Raw genomic sequence first — 25,822 nt, forward strand, 5'->3', positions numbered from 1 at the left:
AACACGCTTCTTGTCGCTAACGAACTGTATCCTTTTAAGCTACGCTTGTGCTCTTACAGTAATTTCTAGAACTTCCGCCAGGAAAGGGCCACAGTGACCACTCACCACTTTCAGCCAACATCCAATTTTGTTATTATAGTAACCTCGAGTAGATGGGCTCCCCAAGAACTTTGCAAAGAACTTGTGAGCGAATGCTGTGCAAAGTGACTTTACTAAATTCACTGATATTAGCCATCCCCCAATTCACAATTGCAGCCCTTTAAAGAATGCCACACGTGCATTAGGAGGCATTTTGCTTTGGTCCTTCTAACCAAAATAAAACTTCTGGAGTTTACTGTTACATGAATACACAGAATCATCTTGATGGCAACTTTAATGGAGACTTTCTGAACGTCATTCTAATCATAACCTTTTAATGACAAGCTGTGTAATTAAAACAATTGGAAATAATAGGGTAGTGAGCACTGGGGAGATATTTTAGTATGCCTAAATTGTTGGGATGTTCAAGATTTGTATAAAATTCTGGGTATTTCCATCCAGGTTAGCTTATTCTAATAAACACTACAAAGAACATATATGGGGAGGAAATCTAGATGCACAGAGGGATAAAGAGACTCCCAAGCAGACTCCACACTCAGCACAGAGCCCCATGACCGTGAGATCATGACCTGAGCCAACATCCAGAGTTGGAGGCTCAACCGACTGAGCCACCCATGCGCCCCTGGGATTTTAAAACATTAAGTCCCGTCAAGGCAACATGGATTTGGTGGTAGTCTCACAGAAACGTGACCGGAACGTGGTTACACTTTTTAAAAAGCTAACACCTGAACAACTGAAAAAGGCAGCACGGCTACTGCGGGGGGATGGAAAGAGGAAGCTGGGAAACGCAGCTGGGGACGACTGCGCGAGGGGTGGGGAGCATCGAGAACGTTACACGCCGACAGCTGAACCGCCATGGCTACCCGACGGTCAAAACGTGCTCCAATTTCTGGCTCACCGGGCTCCATTTTGGTAATTCTGTGTCCCACGAGACAAGGAATTCATGTGAGTGCACTCTGTTCCCTTGGCAACTAACTATATCACTACCACAAAGGCCGATGGGTTTGGTGTAAACCAGAATCGCACCTCCACGACCATGGCCCGCCTTCATACAAAGACATGGAAAAGCTAGTGCTATCGATGCACTCATTTATTTATTGGGAAACAGTTTGGGGAAAGATATTTAGAAGAGGGAGCCACATAGGCCTGCCTGTGAGGCAATGAGTAATGTAAGGAGTAAGAGGACAACTTTGATGTGCTGTGAAAGCGGAGAGATTTCTTCTTGACGCTCTAGTTACACAACCCGTACCCGTCTCATGCTGTTGTGACTAGTAATTATCAGTTCGTGGTGTGAGATTTCAACTATCTTAACCGGAAATACTCTATAGATAATAGTAAATAGCCAGTTATTCAATAAATTGGAACTTGTTTGAAAAGCCTCTCTCTCTGATGTTTTAAGGAGTACACAATTGTTCACAGTCCTCACCAACGTGAAGGTGCCTTGGGAAACAGCAGGTACCAAAGTTGGACCGTGACTTGTCTGGCACTCCCGATCCCCACGCGTGTCAGGACGAGCGACGACAAAATTCTCGCAGAATTTTTGAAAGCTATTATATAATGATGATGTCATTTGTCAGGCAATTAAAAATACTTTAAATTATGCACAATTGCTTGTAGTGCTGTTAAGAGTCCTCTGGGAAATGGGGCGCCTGGGTGGCTCAGTCGGTTGAGCGTCTGACTTCCACTCAGGTCATGATCTCGCAGTTCGTGGGTTCGAGCCCCGCATTGGGCTCTGTGCTGACAGCTTGGAGCCTGGAGCCTGCTTCGGGTTCTGTGTCTCCTTCTCTCTCTGTTCCTCTCCTGCTCACGTGCTGTCTCTCTCCCTCTCTCTCAAAAAATAAAGATTAAAAAAAAAAAAAAGAGTCCTCTGGGGGTGCCTGGGTAGCTCAGTGCCTGAGCTGACCCTTGATCTCAGCTCAGGTCTTGACCTCAGGGTTGTGAGTTCAAGCCCTGCACTGGCCTCCACCCTGTGCATGGAGCCTACTTAAAAAAAAAAAAGTCTTCTGGCAAGATTTCCAGAGTACAAAATGGCCACAGTTGCAAAAGTTGCTCACTCATGGTTTCAGTGCCTCAGGCTAAACTTGAGGAATATTCATGAAAATGTGGTATTTGCAAGGATTTAGTTATGTCTATGGTGGCATGAAACGGAGGGCCAAAGCATACATTTCTACTAGACCGTGTCTAACCTGTTTTCAAAGTTGATACCTACATGTATGGGACACCTCTTAAAAAATGTTTATTGAGAGAGACAAAAAAGAGAGAGAAAAGAGAGAGAGAGAATGTGTGGGGGAGGGGCAGAGAGAGAATCCCAAGCAGGCCCCACGCTGTCAGCCCAGAGCCTGATGTGGGGCTCAATCTCACCAACTGTGAGATCACAACCTGAGTCAACATTAAGAGTTGGCTGCTTAACCGACTGAGCCCCCCGGGGGGCCCCCAGAATTCATAATTCTAAACAGGTTGGATAAAGAGGTAAACTTGTAGTATCTGATTATAACTGGAATTGCTGAGAACTCAGGCATCTTACACGCTCGTGAGATTCGGCTTGACACTCGTGGGAGTTAAGAACTCTTCAAGACACTGAGCAGTTCGCCTTAGAGGCTTGGACTGGTTAGGCAGACAGTCACCGGTACAGCGGAATTCCAAAGACGTTACAAGTGACACCTGCATTAGCTATTCACTGACGGGTGGAGGGCTTCGCGGGTGGCATTTCCAAATCAGTCCGAGAGAGGAGTATTACACCACCAATTGGGAATTAGACCGGCAGACGCATCTTTGCTATGAGCGTCCACAAAGTTGGAGACCTTTCGGAAGCCACCCGTGAAAGTGGTAAAGATTTTTCTCACCCTGCGAGTGTCGGAAACTCCCGAATTGCCCAGATTATAGTGATAGTGAGCACGGAGGGATTCTTCCGTCTTGCAGGCCTAGCACCTGCCCTGAGGCAGAAGGAAAGGGGGACATCTATGAAAATGGTTTAGGAGCACAGTGTTTTCACGGGGGGTACGGACACCGAATGGAGAGGCATCGCCGGGTATCTTCGCGTGGGGCAGTTACTGCTTTGATGAGAGCACACAGGGAAGCGATCTTGCATTTTGTCACACTGATGCTGGCCACTTGTTTCCACTAACACGAGGACTGGTGCTGCCAGTAAGACTTATTTAAGGCAGGAACGGAACAGGTGGCGCTCAGTCTAATGGCCTCCAAGTGTGAGACACCTAAGAAGTATGTAAACCAAATAGCTTTCAGCTGACTGCAGAGTCTCGTTACCACTATGTTAAGAATTGTTTGAAAGAATTTCCACCTTACAAAGATGATAAATCATCTAAAAGTATGTTCAAAAATTGGCCAAAGACGGCTTGTTTATATTCTGAGAGTATGACTAATAATAAAAGCTATCGATTGGTGGACAGTAAGTTTTAACTGCTTCCAGGTTTCGCTAGTAAGTAAAAGACATATTTATGGAAATTATTTTAAAGTATTACCTAAAGTTTTGTGGCTTTAGACATCACTAAATCACATTCTAAAAAAAAAAAAAAAAAAATCCAAGGCAATCCGTAACTCTTTCTAAATATTAAAGGAAAACGGCTGCTTTGCACCCAACTTCAGAAAGAACTGTGGTGGTTTAAAACAGACAATTTCCCCCCCACCACTCCTACACTTGCAATCTGAGTGGGTTCTGTTAGTCTGACCAAAAGACAAGTGGCCTAATTGGACTCCCAAGCGTCTGACTTTTGGTGCCTCTTTTAGGAATGCTGTTGCCACAGCTTAGAACCCCAGGGCGTTACGACAGGCCACAAGGGGAGCCGAAGCATCCCCGAGGACAGCCCTAACTACCCTTCAGACACTCTCGTGAAGGCGTCACGCTGCGTCCGGCCTGAGTGGGGTCAACAGATGCCCGCAGCCACGTGAGCGAGTACCGGGTCTAGAATGAACAGTGACGCAACAATGGGCACTTGACCCAGAGATCGGGACCAAGAGCGCGGTGCTGCCACAACAAAAGCCTAACGGTTGGCGCGGCCTGACCACCAAGGCTGGGAAGGTAGGGAAACTGCTCCTGGGCTGGAAAGATGACCAGTTTTGCGGCGGCAAAACAAATGTGTGCCTCTGGCTGAAAGTTTGGAAGAAACACTCCAAGTGAGAATTAGTTCATTCTGGCTGTGTGTAACGAGGCATGGGGAGAAATGGTTCCAGAACGCACGTCTCTGGGAAACGTGACTTGACGAAATAAAATACGAAGAAGCACTTGAAAACAGTTGTGGCAATCACACCACGATAGCACAAGAAGAGAAAAAAACAAACAAAAAAAAAAAACAAAAAAAAAAACCCAGTAGAAAAGCTCTTAGTAAAGGCTGTGGGCTGTACATGAAAGGAAACGTAATCGTAGTTCACGACTTTGCTCAGCCAACAGTAGAGAGTCATGGTAACGTAAATGCTACTGAACCAGCTGGAAAGTAACATAGTAAGTTACTGGAAAAACAGCAGAGAACGTTCTTACGCAATAGCTAAAATGTCATATAAGAAAGTAAATCGATAAATGATTTAGCAAGATAATTGCAGTGTAGTTGTATTATTTGGCACTTATAAGCTACAAAGTATACCTCTAGGTGACACAACTGGGAAACAGAACAGGGGCTTGGGAGAGGGTTCACTGTCTTGAAAGCATAGACATGTTTTACGCCATGATAATTTAAAAAATAAAAATGAAAGTTTACGTAATTTTTGCTCCTTCTGTTCTTAGCATACGCAGAGGTATCTTTGCGAACATCAGTAAAAGTACCCACATAATCCATGTGTGCTTAAGTTTTACTTGCAATAAAATGATTTAAGCACGATTCTTGTAATAAAGCAAGCTACGTTTCTATGAGAGATTGGGTAATGAATGTAACAGGCTTTGATTATGCAAAAAATCTTTATAATACCCAGTGTTTACTGAATACTTAATGTTTCTCAAATTGTTTATAGCACTTTATAGGTTTATTAACTTCATCACTTAACCTTCAAAATAACCTTATGAGGTAGGTCCTACCATACCATCTAGGGAGAAAACTGAGGTTCAAAGTTAATGCACGTCGCCCAAAGTGAAGGTTAGATCTAGATGGAACTCAGGGGTTCTGATGCCCAAACGCTCAGTACACTGACCGTAACCATACAAAGGGAAGAACTCCAAGAGTTTTGCCAGGTTCCATTTCTCTTTTTAACAAAGAAAACTGCATTTTCTCTCCATGTGCTTTATAAAGGGATATGTGAACACCGATGGGATGGCTATAAAACAGGATGTAAGAAAAACGATAAGCGACAAAATCCAACATGAAAGAGCAGCGTCAATGAGATGACGGCTTCCACGTCGTGTCGGGCCACGGCGGTTCCACAGCACAACGACCACATATTTCTATGTGTGAAAGGCACCCAGTCAGTCAAAATGGTCCACCTGGCAGATTCATTCAGACCCAACCAAATCTGCTTAACAAAACCGCTCTGGAGATACGGCAGTTTATCGCTTTGGTATTCTTTGCACTGAGAGGTCATGGAAGGACTGAATAGAAACATGTGAAATCATTTGTTCATTTATTCATTAATATGTTGTCAAATTCAGTTTTCTATACACTATGGTGTTTATTCCATTTTCTGTACTATTAGATATACATATTTAAAAAAATATTTAACTTATTTTTAAGAAGAAATTAAATATTTTCTGAAAAAGAATCATTTTATTATCGTTCTCTAGCAACAAACCTGAAACAAGCCTCCTCCAACTCAACTAACTCATTTAAATACCTTTGCTCCGTAGCAATTTGTCTAAATATCGAGTTTACACAATTCTATTCTACAGAACACTGTTTTACCCTGTTACACAGTATATAGTTAAAGAACATTTTTGTAATAAACAAGTTTCTCTTTCGATATGATACAGAACAAGTTTTTCACACTTCCCAGCAATCACTCGAATATATTAAAAATGCATCCTTCTTTAAAAGGCACACACATTTACAGGTTCAAATCTTTATTGTTTTAAAATTCTACATGTCTTTTACAATACAATATTTTGTTATTTAAATGACCTCTAAATGGTTAATGTACAATGAATATGCTTTTTCTGAACTCAAACCATGGATTACGATTTCATCAACAGGATTATTTCCAACCCAAATCAAAAGAGGTCGGGAAGGTTTTGAGTGCCGTGTTTGAAACGGTCAAGAGCACACACGCTTCCCCGTAGAACCCAGGTGGCCGCTGTTCAAAGTGCTTTTGAAGACTGCTGATTATGGCTGGCCTTAACATCAGTCGATCAAATGACAAGTTTTTATTTTGAAACGTCAAAGGGCATTTAAAAAAATAAATGAAACAATTTGCTTTAGTAATCTACAGACGCAAACTCAAAGTTATGATTATCTGCATGCAGTAACACTCCCCTTTAAATAGTTCTGAAGAATTTATACATTTTATAAAGAATGTGTTTCAGAGTGCAAGTTTTCTGATATTGATTTCACAAAAGGACAAATGCTGGTAATAAGAGCTAACATTTACTATCTAAGTCCAAGCTAATGTATACGTAACAGGCAATTAATATGGCTCACCGTAAGCCACAATGCAGGGTATGCCCTTTGAGAAAATGAACTACTTTGGTCCGCATTTCTAGTTATCTGGGTAAAAAAACCAAAAACAAAACCATTTTAAGTCGGCCAAGGCTTTTGATGAATTTATTGTTCCTAAAACGTAGCCAGTTAAAAAGGAAGTGATATACACCAATGAAGTGTATTGTCACGGCGACCTCCGTATAAAAAGACGGCCTGCTGTTTTTGGAGTGAGGAGTAAGCACTGTAGGACAGATCAGGCAGCTGTCACAGAACGTTTGATTTCTTCCTTAAGTTATACTTTCTTATTCCATGACACAGCTTTCACTCTGTAAAACTTTGTCCCCAGAGGAACCTTGAATCGGTTTTGTGCCTAAGAAGAAAAGAAGAGGAATGACTTCAATGGTTAAAACCAAACTACACAGTACTGTCCGATCGTACTGCTCAGTGCGAGAGTACTGGGGGCTGGGGAGCACGGGCGAGCAGAAGTCTTTACCAAAGCACCCAAGACCCGCCCCTCCCCAGGCTGAGAGTACACGGAACCACTAACATTGATGGAAGAAAGAGCTGGTAATCGTTGCCCAACAATACGGTACAAACGGAGCCACGGGTCGCGATTTCGTACCGAAGAACTGTCAGTACACAGTTTAAGTTCCATCAGTGCTTTGGAGCAGAGAGGCCCCAAACCGTTCGGTACATTCCACCGACTCTACGGTGTCGACACTGCTGACACTACAGTCAGGGACGTGTTCAGCCATCAGACAGTTCACGTTATCTTCCTTCCCGGGGGATAGCATATGAAAATAAGAAAACAACAACTCTGCCTACAAACGGATGCACTCAGTCATCAGTTACGCTACGTGTTCTTTCTTCGCACACGAAAACACTAATAACTGGATAGTCACAGAAGAGCCTAGTAGTTTTCACGTACAGCCTGAGGAGTTGTTGGTAATCACCTATCCATGTCCACTCTCTAAAGAGAAATAACAAATCCTTATAAAACTCCTGGTTCGTACTCACACTCCTTGAACTCAAGGCCTAACCGGGCCTAACTCGATCGAGTGAGCTAAAACGCCAACCACTGCCCTATGAACAATTTCTGTGTATAGGAGTATGTGAATCTGAATCTTCCTTATGGTTCCTAGTTTATATTACCTGATGTAGTTTTTACCTTTTTGGCTTGACAGTATTCCTTTTCCATTACTTTTCCAAGTACCCAGGGTCTTCGAGATGCACCTGAAGCTAGTGAACGAAAGTGTGAGTTTCTTTTTAAAAGTAGTTATAATTACTCATGAAAACATTAACTGCCAGAATCAAAACAGACGAATAAAGTTCTCAGAAGTGAAAAAAGGTGTAAGACTCTTAAAACTGAAATCCCTAAAAAACAAAATGTTTTCTGAGACAGAAATGGAATCATTTTACTTTTCAGCCATTGATTTTAACTTTCTTCACTAAATATAGATGGTAAAGCAAATCACAGAACTAATAAAAGTTCAAGAACTACAAATAATCTAAGTACAAATCATGAACAAATAAATCTAGGGATTCTAAGTTAGCTCAACAGTGCCATCTACCGAAATGCTAATGAAGATGGCCATTTCTATTTCTGAAACAGTTTTTCAGACAAAATTTATCTTCTAGGTTCAAAGCAAAGCACTGCCTTTGTGGGGGTGGTGGGGGGGTGGTGGTGCTTTTAACGTCAGTGCTCAAGGGTAGGAGCCTGTGTCACATCTGTCCCGCACAGCGCCTGGCACGGCAGCGGTAACATGATTGGTGCACAATAAATAACATAAGGGCTAACGGGTTAAGAAGCAAAGCCCGGAAGGGCGGTGCTTGTGTGAAGGGGAGACGGAAAATGCAGGGGGAGACGGAAAATGAGGGAGGAGACAGGATGAAAAGCTAATCCTCAAAGAGCCAAAGTGTGACAACCTAAGAAAGGGAGAGTACTCATTTCATTTTTAAATTCATTAAAAGAGAAGCTAATAAAAGAGTTGATTTCCAAAGTATTGGGTCAATAAATGATCTGCTTAGGCTAAAGCCTGAGATTCCCAAGAGAAGACAAATCTGATCTTTATTCCCTAAACATAGTTTGGCAGGATATAAATGAAGGATATCATGAATGAACTATCAGAAATGGAAAATGCTCTACAGAGTAATTTAGCACTTCACAGATAATGCGTGATTTCTGAAAAGAATGATCTAAAACTGAATGCTTATGTTTTATGTCTGAGGAGTAATGGGTCCCACTGTCAAGGGCATAAAAACACTCTAGTATTTTGTATTTCTTTAAAAAAGTGGGGGTGGGGTGGGGGTCAGGAGGGTAGAGTTCCTTGGTAAAGTAAGACTGTTAAATTCTTTTCTCCAAGACTTGTGATAGCCCTTCACGTGGTAACGTGCACTGTAACCTCTAAGGGTACACAGGAAGTGTTTCCTAGATTTAAACACTAACTCTCCTATTCTTGGGAAAGGCACACTGAAATTTTTAAAGATCCATGATATACCTTAGCCCCTTATAGTTCTGGAAACAAAAATAAACACGTTTGTGTATATTTATGCATTTATACATTTAGACATACACATGTAGAATAAAACAAATGGGGCAAAATGTTAACAACAGGTGAATCTGTAAAGGTCTATAGGTCTTTTTTTGTTTTTTTAAACGCTGGTACTTGTGCAACTTTTTGGTAAATTTCAGAATCATTTTCAAATAAAAAAATTTAAAGAAATGAAAAAAAACCCAGAAAATCGAAAAAAAAATGTCGTTCATTGTTTTCAAGGCACAAAATCAGTACGTTGTAAGCTTATCTTCTCATTTTTCAAGGTTCTACGAAAACTGTACAAGTCTATGCGCATTTCTGTATACCCATCACCAACAGCCATGATGGAGTGATCGTGTGACACTGGCCTAATTCAAAAATTGGTATTTGCCCATGTCGGTAAGTCATTCCACACGGACACATCAATTGTAATGGGCATATATTCCTGTACTTTAATAATCCTATTTAAGCTAAGTACCCCAAGGTATCTATTCTCTTTTAAAGATCAAAGCAATAGATAATAGACACGGTAATGTAGTATATTTTAACACATTTTTTTTTAAAAAACCAAAAAAAAACACTAAGTATTGAAAAGTTTAATGAAAAAAAAAAAAAAAGGAAGAACGTAAGATGATAAGCAGGCTAGAAAAGGCATTTTACAACCGGAGAACTTTTTTTCTAAAACTGGTCTTTACTGCCTTTATAGACAAATGAGTGTGTACTAAGCTAAAATAGGCTGCATGTGTATGAGAATTTTGACAATATAATTCTGCCTCTGCTAGGGTATATCTGATCCAATCTCATTAAATCCACTCTATTTTCGAATTGTCAGTAGATCCTGGAAAATAATCTGGATAACGCAGATTTTATAAAACAGCAACGACAAAAACAAAACGAAAAAACGAAACAAAACAAAAACAAAACAGAAACAAAACAGAAACAAAAACGTATTAAGCAGAGTTCCGTCTGAGTGATGTAATTCTGTTATGATTAGACAGGAGGGGAAAACCTCTGACATACTGCGTGCGCTCCGGCTTCGCTAGTGTGGTTCCGGATGTGACACTTACCACCCTCACCTGGTTTCAGATCCAGGGCAGGCAGAGACTCCGAATGCAGGAAATACAAGGTTGGACTAACGGTAAACAACACGTAATTGTCATGGCGCTCGTCTAGGATGATGAGCACCAAATCTCCCACCTGAAAACTGAAGAAAGGAATGTAATTTATTGGCCTGCAGAGTCACTGCCGCACTCTTCTGAAAACTTCAAGCATATATTCTGCAGTGTTCAGCCCTATATTCAAGTATCAAACACTACCTATTGTTTAGAAAAACAAAACAAATGCTTGGATGAGGGGGGAGACCCCCCCCGGGGGAGACCCCGGGGAGACCCCCCCCCCCCGCCCAGTCATCTAGTCACAGGAAGAAGATGTTTATCCTTTATCTTCCACTCACACTACGTGCTACCTGCTATTTCTGTCTCTGGGTCTAGTGCTCTTCTGTTTGAAAGAAAACCCAGCAGTGTTCAGTTCATGTACTTAATCAGGCTTAAACAAGTCGGTGGAAATGACTGCTTTGGGGTGACGCCTGAAACACGGAGCGAGGAAAGAAGGAAGGGGGTGTAGCTGCCCATAGGCTCTAAGTGATGCTCTCTTCAGAATCAGTTTTCAAAATGTTCAAAATATGAACAGGCCTTGAAGGCTAATCTTGCGGCCTCACTGAATTTCGCTCTCAGTCTAGCAGTGTTTTAGTGGAGGGTTTAGGGTTTTCTTGATGAAGTATCATCTCATCTGCAAATAGTGGAAGTAATACGTCTTCCTTGCAGAGCTGGATGCCTTTTATTTCGTTTTGCTGTCTGACTGCTGTGGCCAGGACTTCCAGTACTATGGTGAACAAAAGTAGTGGTTACCGGAGGGGAGGGGGGTGGGGGATGGATTAAGAGTAAGTACACTTATCACGTTGAGCCCTGAGTAACTGAGTAACGTACACAGTTGCTGAAATACTATGTTGCACACCCGGAACTAATGTGACACTGTACGTTAACTATACAGGAATTCGAATTTAAAAACTTAATAAAAAAAAAAACAAGGAAAGTTAACCTTGGATTTCACACTTGCCATGATCATTTAATTCTGTAGGTCTTGCACCTGATAAATCATCAGAATCACTGGGAAAGCTTTTAAAAGAGAACAGTTTTTTATTCATTAATTGCTTATCCTACAAATCCTCGATGCCCGCCTCACAGGATGTGGCAGGCACTGTTTTGGCTAAACACCAGAACATCTTTAAAAAGGCAGATAGGACCTCTCCCAGGCAGTTTTTTCTTTTTCATAAAGCTCATCCCATTCTAATCTTTGAAAGGCCCAACCCTGGATCTGACTTGACATACAGCTGATACATGAAAGCAGATACCATTTAGCCCTTTGAAATCACTGAGAAAAGAGAAGATTCTAATGAGGGTCAGTAACCACAGACGTCTGACAACCAAAAATTTCATTGACAGACCTATTACGGACAAAATACAGAAGACTAACCAGTGCTTGTGAGCTGTTAACAATGCTTTTCAAAAACCTTATTACGGAGACCCTCCTTTCCAACAGCCCGTGTCAAAACCCAATATATTACTGTGAGGTAATGTGGAACAGGATGGCTGTCTGTGAAATTATTCAACTGATAAATTTAATAGTGTATTATGAATCTGTAGTGTATCAATTACAGTGAAGTCTGAAAAACAGAAACCAGAAACACTGTAACTTAAAAAATCTATTTGAAATGACTCTCCGATCTAAAATGAAAAAGACTAAGGTGATCAACAGGATTTAGAAGCGGTGGCATTGGGGGTGCCTGGGGGCCTCAGTCGGTTGAGCGGCCGACTTCGGCTCAGGTCGCGATCTCACGGTTTGTGAGTTCGAGCCCCGCGTCGGGCTCTGTGCTGACAGCTCGGGGCCTGGAGCCTGGTTCACATTCTGTCTCCTTCTCTCCCTGCCCCTCCCCAACTTGTACTCTTTGTCTCTCAAAAATAAATAAATGCAAAAAAAATTTTTTTAAAGAGGTGGCATCAGCTGAAAAGTGGAGTCAAAAAGATTTCAGAAATATCTGTGTACAAATGATAATTAAAGCTGTAATAGGAATGGCTTTGAATGTAATCCTAATGTTTCCAAGAAGAAAACCTTTACTTTTAATAGAAAATGTTTTACTACCAATGAGTACAAAACACTCAGCTCAATGCACCTGAAATCTGAAGGATTACAGCCACTGAAATATATTTCCATTAACAATCCAATACTATCTAAATCAGTGACTCTCTTTCACAGGAAAAACTTTGAGAAAATATAAATAAAATACTTACTCTCTAATAGCTATCTTTTCCGAATGCCTTGAGGATACCGAAGACATGCTCTGAGACATCTAAAAAAATGGACAGTTCATAAAGCTATTTACACAATTAAAGCACCACATATATTTATTAGGTCCTTGCTGCAAAAATTTCTCTCGATGTCACACACATTCAGATCTGTGCCTCAGCTTTTAAGAGTCCAAGCATAAGGTTCATTAATGTAATTCCTTTCCTTCAACAATAATTTTCAGTGGACAAATTCACCTACACTTTTACTTATGTTATTTAATCAAATTTGGCTGCATTAAAGACTACGTATAGAATATTTTATTTGTAATTCCATAGCTAATATTAAAAATATCACAGGGAAAGAGATTAACAATTTTTGGAGAAGAGTTTGCCAATTCTAACACATCAGTTTCAAATCTACTGGTAAAAGAACAAACCAAAAAACTCTGCAGGAAAATCTTACTCAAAGACTCACTAACTTGGAAAAACAAATAAACACAATGCTACTCTGGCTGAAAAGTGGGTGGGAGAACAAAGTTCTCAGAGTCGGTAAAGTCCCTCTCTGACGTCCAAGGCAACTTCTGAGAAGCTTCAGTTTAAAAACCCACAATTCTGAGCAAGTGCTAAATGAGGAAAGGTGTGACTGTCACCCATTTCCTCTCCTGATGATGAACAAAATGGGACGAGACACGCGAGCGGACGCGCTGTTGCCTTAGCCCAGCTGGGACGGCTTGCTCTTCAAACGGGCTTTAATCCATTTCTGACACCATCACATGACCCACGGGGCACGTGTCCCCCAGTCTCAGGGCCAGAAAGGATGGTGAAGATGCCTTCACTTCCCAAGCAGAGTGGGCAGCACAAATCAAGGACAGACAAGTGCATTTCTCTTATTAAGTCTAATTCTGATTCTCAGAATTTCTTCCATTGCTCTCTGAACTTTATATCTGGAATAACGAAGGGTCTCATTCGTGCTTGAAACAAAATAAAAAGAACAATAACAAATAATGAACAGAAAGGCCTAAAAGTACAGCAATTTAGTATCAAAATCATCCAAATGGTCTACATACTGCCAGTGAAGGCAAGTTTGACCATCCATTTTCTGGACCACATTTTATTTAGATTTTTTAAAAAGCTTAAGTTTTTCATATATTTATTATAAATGAGGTCTTAGATTTAAGAAAACACTGTGAAAACAGCTGTAAATTGACATGAGAGTATCCTTAACATTGAGACACCTCTCTGGGTGGGAGTGGGGTCCTCTGGATCTGAAGGGCAAAACTCCTTCTTTCATAAACACTTCCCAAGCATCAACTGTGTACCAGTTACTACTGAAGGTGCTAGGAACACAGACAAGACTGACTACAAAACCCTTGCCAAACAGGGCTTAAAATCTATTGGAAATACTGCATCAAACGGCATGTTGAATGATGTCTGAGACAGGCAACTCTTCTCAGTCTTTTTGAACAATGGTTTGCTGTACTTACAAAAACAGCAAATAGACTTAAGATTGTCTTGGTGATAAATTAATGATTGACTATAATGACTGTAGACTAATTGACCATATGACTAATGACTACAGAATTTAGATGTAATTTTTGCTGTTCAATAAGGTATAGGAAAGAAAAGCAGATGTTTCCCTACAAGACACTGTTTTTAAAAAGCTCAATTCTAATCAGTATCAAAACTTTTCAAAAGTACTGAACACACGCCTTAAGATTATTCCTATTTCCTCATAACTTACAATTATTAGAACTTGCAAAATGAAGTAACTGCCTTATTAAAACAAGTAAGATCAACTGTACAACTGTTCAAGTAATTGGTTAATATGTTTGCAGGTTAGAGTAAAGCCAAGATTAATTCAGAAGATTATACAGGGTATCATGCAAAGTGTCAGGATCAAACATGTTCAGTTTAAAAAAAAAAGTGAACGGACATAATGTATTAATTACGCACCCTTAAGAGTGAATATGTTAATTTCCAAATATGTACTTCTAACTATAAAGAGTTACTGACTTAAGAATCCCAACTTGATGTTACAAATACATGTAATTACGGAATCCTAAGTGATCATAGCTTATTAATCACCGGAAACACGGTCTTGAATTTGCTGACTGATATTAACGTGACATTAGTAAGGTAGTCAGCTTCGTCCGTTCTACTGCCACGGAGGGCACCTCTGACCTACGGTCACCTCTCTGAGAATCAAGTCATTAATGACCCACACGGCCCAATGAAACTGCTAGAAATAAATTCATCGAGCCAAACATGTTGCTGACGGTATTTATAATGAAATGTAATGCAAAACATTTTGAAATGTTAACATCTATTGGCCAAGAAAAATAACTTACCAGTCTTTGATTTAACCGCTTGTTTTCTTCTTCTTTCAATTGTAATGTCTGCAGGAGGAAAAAAAAGGGACCTGTGGTTTATCCCTTGTATCTTCTCTACTTGAAACTTCCTAACTGTCAAATTTCCTTCATCTTCACATTAATGTTCTGATCTAGTATGAAAAGTTAGTGAGGATATTCTTTTTTATGGATCCTTTCCAACTGTTTTAATTATTTACAGGCTTAAGAGAGAATTAGAACAATTTTAGGTACATTTACCTAAGCTGAGGGTTCTCAAAGTTTAATATGCTTTAGAATTACTTGTGGAACTTGTAAATGTGCAGTAAATAGCTGGGAGCTATTCCCGAAGACTCTGTAGGGGATAGACAGCAGACGGGGGATAGGAACAGGTCTGGCCTAAGAGGAGGATTCTGTAGTTATAACACACACCCCAGCTGAATTTCACAAAGGTGATCACACAACCCTTTAATAAGAATGCACGATAGAACACAAAGTTATAGAATTCTGACTTTGGATTCTTACTGGACGATTAAGCCTGAAAAGAGCAAGAGAAAATGTTGAAAATCTTAAAAGCCCAAGGAATGAAAGTGATCTATGAGTAAGGATATGTTAACTCTGAATCAAAATTATATATAACCTGATAGTACAATTGAGAGGAAACCCCTTATTGCCATTTTTTTAAAATTTCAATTAATCTCAAAAAAAAAAAAAACCACACAAAAAACAAAACCCCTAACTTATCTCATTATTCATACTCTATTTTTGCCCACTTCTAGAAAATACTTACCTTATTTTTGAAATAAATACATGAGGGTTCCTATTTATAATCTTTTGTTGCATTCTGAACTGTTATTGAATAAAACCATTATTCCCTATATTCATTTTATAAAGACCACCAATCTTCTTTTCGGATATAGACTTCATTTACTGGGAAGAAATGACAAATAACAGACCTGGAATACTATTACCAAATATTTAGCCACCTGAATAAAAAAAATGACAGGATTTCTCAAAACATTAATCGCAAAAGTAACCACTTTTTAAAAGATCTAACTTTATAAACACAACCTGGTATGTTTTCAATATAAACATTTTGTAACAGCGTCCAAAACGAACGCGAACACAGTCAACACTGCATTTCAAGAAAGAAATTTACTTACTCGTTCTAACAGCATTATTCTCTGTTTTTCTTCAGATAGCATATGGATATTTTCTCTAAAAGAGAATGATTTATTTTAGTTTAAGTCTTTTAAAATTCTGGACTTTACATTCTTCAATAAGATTTGGAAATTTAACTATTACTACAGAGCACTTTAAAAATTAAAGATTTGGACTACATTTTCTTTTTTTTTTTTTAATTTTTTTTTTTTTATGTTTATTTATTTTTGAGAGAGACAGAGTGCGAGCGGGGAAGGGGCAGAGAGAGAGGGAGACAAAGAATCTGAAGCAGGCTCCAGGCTCTGAGCTGACAGAATAGAGCCTGATGCAGGGCTCGAACTCATGAACAGTGAGATCATGACCTGAGTTGAAGTCGGATGCTCAACTGACTGAGCCACCCAGGCGCCTCTGGACTACATTTTCAAAAGCAGCCTTAATGTTTAAATTAGGACACATTTCAATGGTACATGTTCTTTGTAACTGGAGGTCTTGAATCCAGATCGACAAACCTTTTGAAATTATAAGCAAAACTTTGTGCATGCATTTTTCTAGGGGCCATGTCTTTTGAATCTGAAGTTTTCCCCCAGAGAGGAAGAAGCGCTCCTCTTCCTACGTGTGGGTTAATGTGTGGTACCAATAAAGTGGTATTTCCTGGGTGGCTTCACCATTAAAACTAGAAATAAAACACAATACATCTATGAGTAAGCTACAGACAGAACTTAAAGTTTTATTCCACAAAAAAATAAACCAGATCTCAATAAAGATTTCAGTGGTACTACTAAGTGGCTAGAAATGTGCTCATCTCTCTGCCATGCGTAAATCTGCCCATCGCACTAAAACACTCAAAAGTTAGAAAAGAAAAAAATGTCTAATAGGGTACAGGCTTGAACGTTGTATTTTTATTACAATTCTTTATGGAGGCACAATTGGGAAATAAATTATGAGACATTCAAAGTGTAAAATATGATGATGTGATATACATACACATTGTGAAAACATAAGTTCAATGAGTCAACTAACACCTCCATCACTTACCTTTTTAGCAAGGCAGGGAGAATGTTGAAATTCTACTCTCTTATCAAATTTCAACTATACAACACAGTGTTATCATTTACCGTGACCATGTTACATCCTTAGGTCTTGTTCATCTTATAACTTGTACCTGAAAGATTGCAACCTTTATCCAACCTTGCCCCCCCCAGTCCCAGCTCCTGGCAACCACTTTTCTACTCTATGAATTTGACTTTTTATTTAAAGATTCTACATATAAGGGATACTATGCATTATTTGTCTCTCTCTGGCTGGCTTATTTCATTTGGCATGTTGGCCTCCAGGTTCATCCATGCTACTGCAAAGGGCAGAATCTCCTTCTTTCTCATGGCTGAATAATAATTCGTGAAATATTTTTGTTCACCATTTTCTTAATCCATTCATCCATCAAGGGATACTTAGGATGTTCCCATGTATTGGCTACTGTGAATAATGCTGCCGTGAACATGGGAGGACAGAGATCGCTTTTGAGATAATGGCTTCATTTCTTTTGCATAGATGTACCCAGAGCTGAGAGACAGCTGGATCATACGGCAGCTCTACTTTTAATTCCTTGAGGAACCACCATATTGTTTTCTATACTGGCTGTACCAGTTTACATTCCCACAAACAGTTCATGAGAGTTCTCTTTCCTCCACATTCTCACCAGCACTTGTTACCCACTGCCTCTTTAATAACAGACATCCTAAGAGATACGAGGAGACTGGTATCTTGTGGCTTTGATTTATATTCCCCTTATGATTGGTGACACTGAGTACCTTTTCATGTAGGTCATCCGTACGTCCTCTTTGGAAAAAGGTCTATTTTTTGCCCACTTTTTAACTGGGGTTGTTTCTTTGCTGTTGTGTGGGTTCTTTATATATTTCAGGCATTAACAATGTATTAGATGTATAATTTGCAAATATTTTCTTCCACTCCATAAGTTGTCTTTTGATTTTGTTGATGTGCAGAACCTTTTTAGTTTGATGTAGTCCTACTTGTTTATTTTTGCTGTCTTTGCTTCCAGTGAAAACCCCCCACACCACTGCCAAGCCAATGTCAAGGAGCTTCTCTCCTATACTTTCTTCTCTGAGTTTTACAGTTTTGGGTCTTCTATTTAAGTCTTTAATCCATTTTGAGGTGATTTTTGTGTATGGTGTTAACATAGGGATCCGGTTTCATTCTTTTGCATGTGGCCGTCCAGTTTTCCCAGCACCATTTATTGAAGACACTATCCTTTCCCTACTGGGCATTCCTAAACTCCCTTGTCAAATTTTAGTTGCCTAATATGCAGGAATTTGTTTCTGGCATCTCTATTCTATTCCATTCAGCTTTGTATCTACTTATGCCACCTGTTTGATTACTACAGCACTGTAATACAGTGTGAAACCTGTCAGAAAGTCAGAAAGTGTGAAACCTCTAGCTTTGCTCCTCTTGCTCAAGATCGCTTTGGTTATTCAGGGCGTTCTGTAGTTCCGTATGAATTTTGGGATTGCTCCTTTCCATTTCTGTGAGAAGTGTTACTGGAGTTTTGATAGGGATTGCAAAGAATCTTCAGATTGCTTTGGTTAGTAAAGACATTTTCATAATTTTAATTCTTCCAATCCATGAACACAAAATCTCTGTCCACTTATTTGTGTCTTCTTCAATTTCTTTCACCAACATCTTGTAGTTTTCAGTGTACAAATCTTTCACCTCCTTGGTTAAATCTATTACTAAGTATTTTACTTTTTGATGCAATTGTAAATGGGACAGTTTCTCAAATCTCTTTGTTAGTTCATTGTTAGCATATAAAAACATTACTGATCTCATGTCCTGCAACTTTCCTGAACTTATGATTAGTTCTAACAGTTTTTGGTGGTCTTTTAGGGGTTTCTACATATTATCATGTCATCTACAAAGAGATAATTTCACTTCTTCCTTACCTGTTTGGGTATTTTTTATTTCCTTTTCTTGCCTAATTGCTCTGGCTAGGACTTCCAGCACACTATGGTGAAAAGCAGTGGCGAGAGTAGGTATCTTTGCTTTGTCCAGATCTTACAGAGAAACTTTCAGCTTTCTGCTGTTGAGTATGATGTTAACTGTGTGTTTCGCATATACAGCCTTTATTATGTTGGGGTACATTCACTCTACACCCACTTTGTGAAGAGTTTTTATCATGAAAGGATTGATGTTGAAAATTCTGTCAAGTGCTTTTTCCTCATCTATTGAAATGATTAAACGATGGCCATTCTTTGTTTTGTTGATGGGGTAGATTGCACCAGTTTGCTGAGGTTGAACCACCCTTGTATCCCTGGAATAAATCCCACTTGATCCTGGTGTACATTCCCTTTCGTACGTTGCAGAACTTGGTTTATTAATATATTGCTGAGCATTTCTGCATCTATGTCCATTATGGATACTGCCCTGTATTTTTCTTGTAGCTCCCCTGTCATGCAGGTAACAGGGTAATGCTGGCTTCATATATTGAGTTCCGTAGAGCTCTTTCCTCTTCTATGTTTTAGAAGAGTTTCAGGAAGGTTGGTATTAGTTCTTCTTTTAAAAAAAATGTTTGATAGAATTCACCAGTGAAGCCATCTGGTCCCAGACTTTTCTTTGCTGGGAGGTTTTTGCTTACAGATTCAATCTCCTTACTTAACTGGCCTGTTAAGATTTTCTATTTCTTCATGACTCAGTCTTGGACGGTTGTATGTTTCTAGGAGTGTATCCATGTCTTCTAGATTGTCCAATTTGTTGTAAATGATTGTACATAGTAGTTTCTTACAATTCTTTATGTCTGGTATTAGCAGTAATGTAGACTTCTAAATTATTCTGGGTAATTCCCCATTTACATTTTAAGCAACTGACTAAAGCAGGAATTGTGTCTTCTAAATGTTAATTCTTTTTTTTTGTTTAAATTTTTTTATTTGAGACAGAGTGAGCACACATGAGCTGGGGGGCAGGGGTAGAGGGAGAGCAAGAAAGAGGGTGTAGAATTCTTAAGCAGGCTCCATCCTCAGCATGGAGCCCCACATGGAGTTCGATCCCATGACACTGGGATTACTACCAGAGCCCAAACCAAGAGTTGGGACACTTAACCGACTAAGCCACCAAGGCACCCCTAATGTTAATTCTTGTAGGAAGAGGCTATGCCTAAGACAAGGTCATGAAGATTTAATTTCATTTTAGCTTTTACACTTAACTCTGTGATTCCCCTGTCTTTTAAATAGGAGATCCAATTTCATTCTTTGTTTGTGGATATTCACCTGTCCTGTCCTAGCACCATTTACTGAAAAAGCTACCATTTCTCCATTGAATTGTCCTGGCACCATAATACAAGGATTCAGGTTCAACAGACTATAAAGTTAAGGGCTTATTTCCAGACTCTATTTCAATGGTTTATATATATGTCTACATACATATAACTACACACATATATATCAGCTACCAACATCCTTATTACTATAGTTTTGTATTAATTTCTGAAATAAGGACATGTGTGTTTCCAACTTCATTTTTTTTGAAGACTGTTTTGGTTATTTTGAGTTCGTTGCATTTCCATATGAATTTAGGACCCACTGTCCACTTCTGCAAAAAAGGTGTATTTCAACAACAACCGTGTTGAATCTGCAGATCACAGAGTATTGCTACCTCAACAAAATTAAGTCTTTTTTTTTTTTTTTTTTTTTTTAAGATTTTGTTTTTAAGTAATCTCTACATTCAACGTGGGGCTTGAACTCACAACCCCAAGATCAAGAGTTGCATGCTCTACTGAGTGAGCCAGCCAGGCATCCCAAGATTAAGTCTTCCAATCAATGAACATGGGATGTCTTTTTAGGTCTTCAAGTTCATTCAATAATATTTTGTAACCTTCAGTGTACATGTCTTGAACAACTTCTGTTAAATTTATTCTTAAGTATTTAAATTTGTAGTGAGATTCTGGGGACTGTCAATATACAAGATCATATTATATATACAAATAGATAGTTTTATTTCTTCCTTTCTAATCTGGATGCCTTTAATTTCTTTTTCTTGCCTAAGTGCCCTTTATAGAACCTCAGGTGCAATGCTGAATACAAGCAGCCAAAGTGGACCATCTTCTTGCTCTTGATTTTTTAGGGGAAAGCATTCAGTGTTTCACCACTGAATATGATCTTCTCGTGGGTTTTCTTTTTTTTTTTTAAATAGTTTTGAAGACTTTTATTTTTGAGAGAGTGCATGCACATGTGCATGTCAGTGGGGAGGAGGGGAGAGAGAGAGAGAGAATGAATATGAATATGAATATGAATGAATCCCACGCAGGTGCCACACTGTCAGTGCGGAGCCCAATATGGGGCTCAAACTCACAAACCGTGATATCATGACCTGAACCGAAACCAAGAGTCAGAAGATGCTTACCTGACTGAGCCCCCCAGGAACCCTGATGTTTAATTTACTTATCGCATTCCTGAAATACTCCAATGAGTCATGACGATCATCTTTGACTCCATTCCATCTGAAATGTTAAAACTGTCCTTGGGATTTTTTACACCTGTATCTTAGTCTCTGTAATTTTTAAATCCATACGTTTGGTTATGGTTCTATTCATTCCACGTATTTGTACCTTCTTTTTACTTGATATTTTATTTATCATAGTTTACATACTTTTATTAATTTCATTTTCTCATACATGTACTTGAGATTATATAATTGTCCCAGTGTTACCACCTTGATTATAGCTCTCATTTTTGATACTTTTGTTTAGACTTAAATAACTCAATTTCGATTTTCTTATCAATACCTATGTTGTATACATAGGTATTCAAATTAGCAAATGGATAAACTACTTTCGTTACTAATTTTCAACTGCTTATGCTTAGTGGCTGTAATTACTTCAGTATTTAGAACTCTGAGACTTGTTTTGTGATCTGGTATGTAGTGAATTTCCTTAACGGTTTCTCTATTGCTTTATTTATTTATTATTTTTACTTCATTGTGTCACGAGAGGAAAAAGGCCTACCATAACTGTGGCTCTACAAAGTTCTCGTTCTAGATTTAATCCACTTTCTATTCATACACAATTGATCGAAGTTACATTTTTAAGCAACTACAAGTTACCAACCAACTGCTTAAGGTAAAACCGTGCCCTCTCTAAATCTGAAACTTCTTCTTTAACTTATAAAACCCTTTTGCCTTGAATGATTTACACACTTTTCCCCTTACTATTTTTCTTCAGGTGCTTCTCATATGTAGAATTCAGTTGGATACTTTTTTTTCTTGAGAGGTTTTGCTGCCATCGGCCGGTTAACTGTTCCCGTGTCTGGACTTCCTTCTGTCGCTTACGCCTTCTAATTAGGATAGTCCCTTTAGGAACTCCTCTGCCTTCCCCCGCCCAACACACACTCACCAAAATCAATATATCCGTTACTATGGTAACGCCCCTTCCTCCTAGGTAGTGGACCTCAGAGTTTAAACACATCCTGCGAACAAGAACAGCTTCACACTCCTGCAGGGAGCCTTCAGCGGGCAGCCCACGACAAGTGTGGGGCACCCGTAAACTATGAAAAGAGGCCAAAGCGACTCACATACACACACAGTCAGCGACACTAAAGTATTGCTCGGATTTGCGGCTCAAAGATCTAAAAGGCACAACGACTTTCAGGCACAGCAGCGCCACACGTATTTCCTGTCCTCGGCGCTTGGCTCACGGAAGTGCACCGGTGCTTGGAGAGCCTGTCCTACTTGGGGCAGCCGAAGCCGGACGGACTTACTGTACAGACATCGTGCTGGTCTCCATCGCCGAGTCGGCTTTGCCTTCGTCTTGCGTTTCCGGGCCTGACCGCTCTGGCTCGCCTGGGAGTTCCGGTGCGCATGCTCCGTAAAGTTCCGGGGCCGCGGCTACGTACGGCGAGGGAACAAAACTGCCGCCGCGCAGCTTGCTGACTTCTTCCTCCAGTTTTTTCTTTTCCTCAAGCAATCGAGCTCGATCTTCAGACAGTGACTCTATCAGATCTGGAGGCCCCCCCCCCAAGGTGAAATCACACATTATAAACATTTCATGTGACTGTTTTAATCTTAAAAGGCGTTGAAAATACATGACAAAACGTCACTTACCTTTATCTCGCTCTTGCTGTTGCATTGTACTTTTCAGCTTATCATTAAGATCGTTGATTATGTTTTCTTTTCTCATTTTCTCTCTTGTTAAAACAGTGTTAAAGTTGGTCTGGAACAAGAGAATGACAACTGTTTAAATTATCTGCACGTACACAGCAGCCAGGGCGGAATAAACTAGCCAATATTTTTGTTTTGCGTGGTGCATCTGTATGTGGAGAAGCTATAGTGCAGCTCACAAATGATGTATGTCTGGTTTGTTGGTTTGTTTGTTTGTTTGTTTGAGGGGCAGAAAGGGACGGAGACAGAGAATCCCAAGCGGGCTCTGCACTGTCAGCGCAGAGCCTGATGTGGGGCTCGAACCACAAATCCGTGAGATCGTGACCTGAGCCGAAACCAAGAATCAGACGCTTAACCGAAGTGAGCCACCCAGGCGCCCCACAAATGATGTTTATTTTTAAATAAGAATGCTATACTGTTGTAAATACAGTGTCACTGCACTGTCCTGGTTCCACATTAAGATACGTTCCAATTTAATACCTTTCAAATGAATTCTATTTTCTCATTACAGACTGTCTACCTATTTATCGTCAGAGGAAATTTAGCATGAAGAGATGATTTTAAATTTGGGGGGAAAGAAAGAAAACGAGGTAACGAGTGTTGTTATACACTCCCTTTTTCTTCTTTAATAATCTTCCTGCTTCTGGAATCTTCCTTTTGTTTTTAGCTAAATCTTGACTACCACAGTAATGTTTCACAGAGATGACATCATCCCATCTCTTTATCTGGACATCTGGCTTATAATAACTAGACTTGTTCTTCCTCGACTTTTATAAAAACTTTCCGGGGCGCCTGAGTGATTCAGTCGGTTAAGTGTCTGACTCTTGATTTCAGCTCAGGTCATGATCTCACAGTCATGAGATCGAGCCCCGCATCAGGCTCCAAGCTGGGCAAGAAGCCTGCTTAAGACTCTTTCTCCCTTTGCCCCTCTCCCAGGCACACACACTTGCTCTCTTTCAAAAAAAAAACAATTAGAAAAAAACCAAAACCCCTTCCTACTATGAAGCCCATGTACTGAAGTGCCTGCACAGATCGCGAAAGTCCCTGTGGCAATTCTCACTGTAGTTTCTTTTATAAAGATGACCAAATGGTCGACAATTTCATTTGCAAAATCTCCATTAAGATCTTCTTTAAACTTAAGAGCCACAGGGGCGCCCTGGTGGCTCAGTCGGTTGAGCGTCCGACTTCGGCTCAGGTCATGATCTCACGGCTTCTGAGTTCGAGCCCCGCATCGGGCTCTGTGCTGACAGCTCGGGGCCTGGAGCCTGCTTCAGATTCTGTGTCTTCCTCTCTCTCTCTGCCTCCCCCACTCACACTCTGTCTCTGTCTCTCAAAACCAAATAAACATTAAAAACTTAAGAGCCATAGATGGACGGCAAAGGCCTCTTCCCATCTGCCCAGCATTTGCAATTCCAAAATTAAGAGTCAGGATCCTTCAATTAATGCATACTGCCAATAACACTAAAAACTGGGAGACAGAGTAAGGATATGGCATTTTTAGAGCAAAATTAGTGAATTCATTAAACACTGAGTTAAGCCAGAAAGCATACGTGAAGATGCCTCAAAAGGGGCACTTGTGATGTCTTTTGCTAAGCCATCTCTCTATGTATTATTTATGTAAAAAGAATCAACAAATATTTATAATAGCACACACATTTCTGTCAGTTAATTCATCCCCTACCTAATTCGGGCAATCTAAAATTATGTGTCGCTCATAAAGGAGCACACAGAGAAAGATAGCAAGAGAGTGAGAGTTCATGTCGAATGAATCATACAAGGGAATGTACAACCTCAGATTTTTAAAAACAGAGACATCATTAATGATCTCTTCCTTGGTAATTCTTAAAACTGGTCGCTACTTCGCGAACACTTAAAATTCATTGGCTTCCATAAAGCCGCACTCTTCCTTTTTCTAGTTACTCTCCTTCCTTCTTTTCAGGCTCTCCTTTCTTTCCCCAGGCCTTAAAACTTAAAATGTAAAGTGACTACAGGTTCTGAACTACTGGACTTTCTTGAATTCTAAAAAGACATGAAGGTAATCATACCATCTCAGAAAAGGGAAAAGATCCACATATATCGAACGAATGTGGGTACCAACTATATACCATGTGTCACCGTTTCAGAAACGCATCCCTCGGGGTAAGAAAACCAGGTCACTCTTCTCGCCGGCCCGAGCTGTCACTGCAGACGCCCACTGCCCTACGCCCCCCCCCCCCCCCCCCCCCCCCCCCCGTGCCTGGCAGTTCTCCCCTCTTTCTCCCTGCCCCAGAGGGCGATCCCTATTAAGTACAAATCAAACTGTGGTCCCTTGATTTCCTCTCCAATTGCTCGTCGTCATCCAGGCCTGCGGTGAAGTATAAGCTCCTTCACCAGACCCCCTACTTCTTAGCGGTCTGGCCCCTGCGTCCTTCACGAGCTTTACACTCTCGGTAGTCATCAATACTAACAAGTGAATCGTCAAAGTTCAACAGCCCGCCATTATCTACCACCGGCCTGTCATGTGGATAAGAATGGGGGAAGTGTAAAAAGTCTGTACCGATTAGCATGTAATTTAGAATAATAAAATTTTAGAGCTCAGGGGGAAAATTCAATCATTATATATGAAGTCG

General features: G+C 40.0%; 1 protein-coding gene across 7 annotated transcripts in view; it reads right to left on the reverse strand.

Annotated features, from left to right (window-relative positions):
• Positions 1 to 6,080: 6,080 nt before the first annotated feature.
• Positions 6,081 to 25,822, reverse strand: part of RB1CC1 (RB1 inducible coiled-coil 1) — a 91,694-nt gene continuing 71,952 nt past the window's right edge. For 4 of the 7 annotated variants that reach the window (XM_042923715.1, XM_042923713.1, XM_042923714.1 and 1 more), the window contains 8 exons: positions 23,157 to 23,265; positions 22,814 to 23,054; positions 16,058 to 16,112; positions 14,898 to 14,945; positions 12,553 to 12,611; positions 10,273 to 10,409; positions 7,840 to 7,910; positions 6,081 to 7,041 (listed from right to left, as the gene is read on the reverse strand). In XM_042923715.1, the coding sequence (XP_042779649.1) occupies positions 6,964 to 7,041; positions 7,840 to 7,910; positions 10,273 to 10,409; positions 12,553 to 12,611; positions 14,898 to 14,945; positions 16,058 to 16,112; positions 22,814 to 23,054; positions 23,157 to 23,265 (798 nt within the window). In that variant the 3' untranslated portion in view covers positions 6,081 to 6,963. Of the gene's footprint in view, positions 7,042 to 7,839; positions 7,911 to 10,272; positions 10,410 to 12,552; positions 12,612 to 14,897; positions 14,946 to 15,684; positions 15,825 to 16,057; positions 16,113 to 22,813; positions 23,055 to 23,156; positions 23,266 to 25,822 lie in introns of those variants that run through there. The other 3 variants (XM_042923716.1, XM_042923717.1, XR_006198273.1) reach the window with 3 other exon arrangements.

This window comes from Panthera leo, chromosome F2 (assembly GCF_018350215.1).
Source record: "Panthera leo isolate Ple1 chromosome F2, P.leo_Ple1_pat1.1, whole genome shotgun sequence".
Taxonomy (NCBI): domain Eukaryota; kingdom Metazoa; phylum Chordata; class Mammalia; order Carnivora; family Felidae; genus Panthera; species Panthera leo.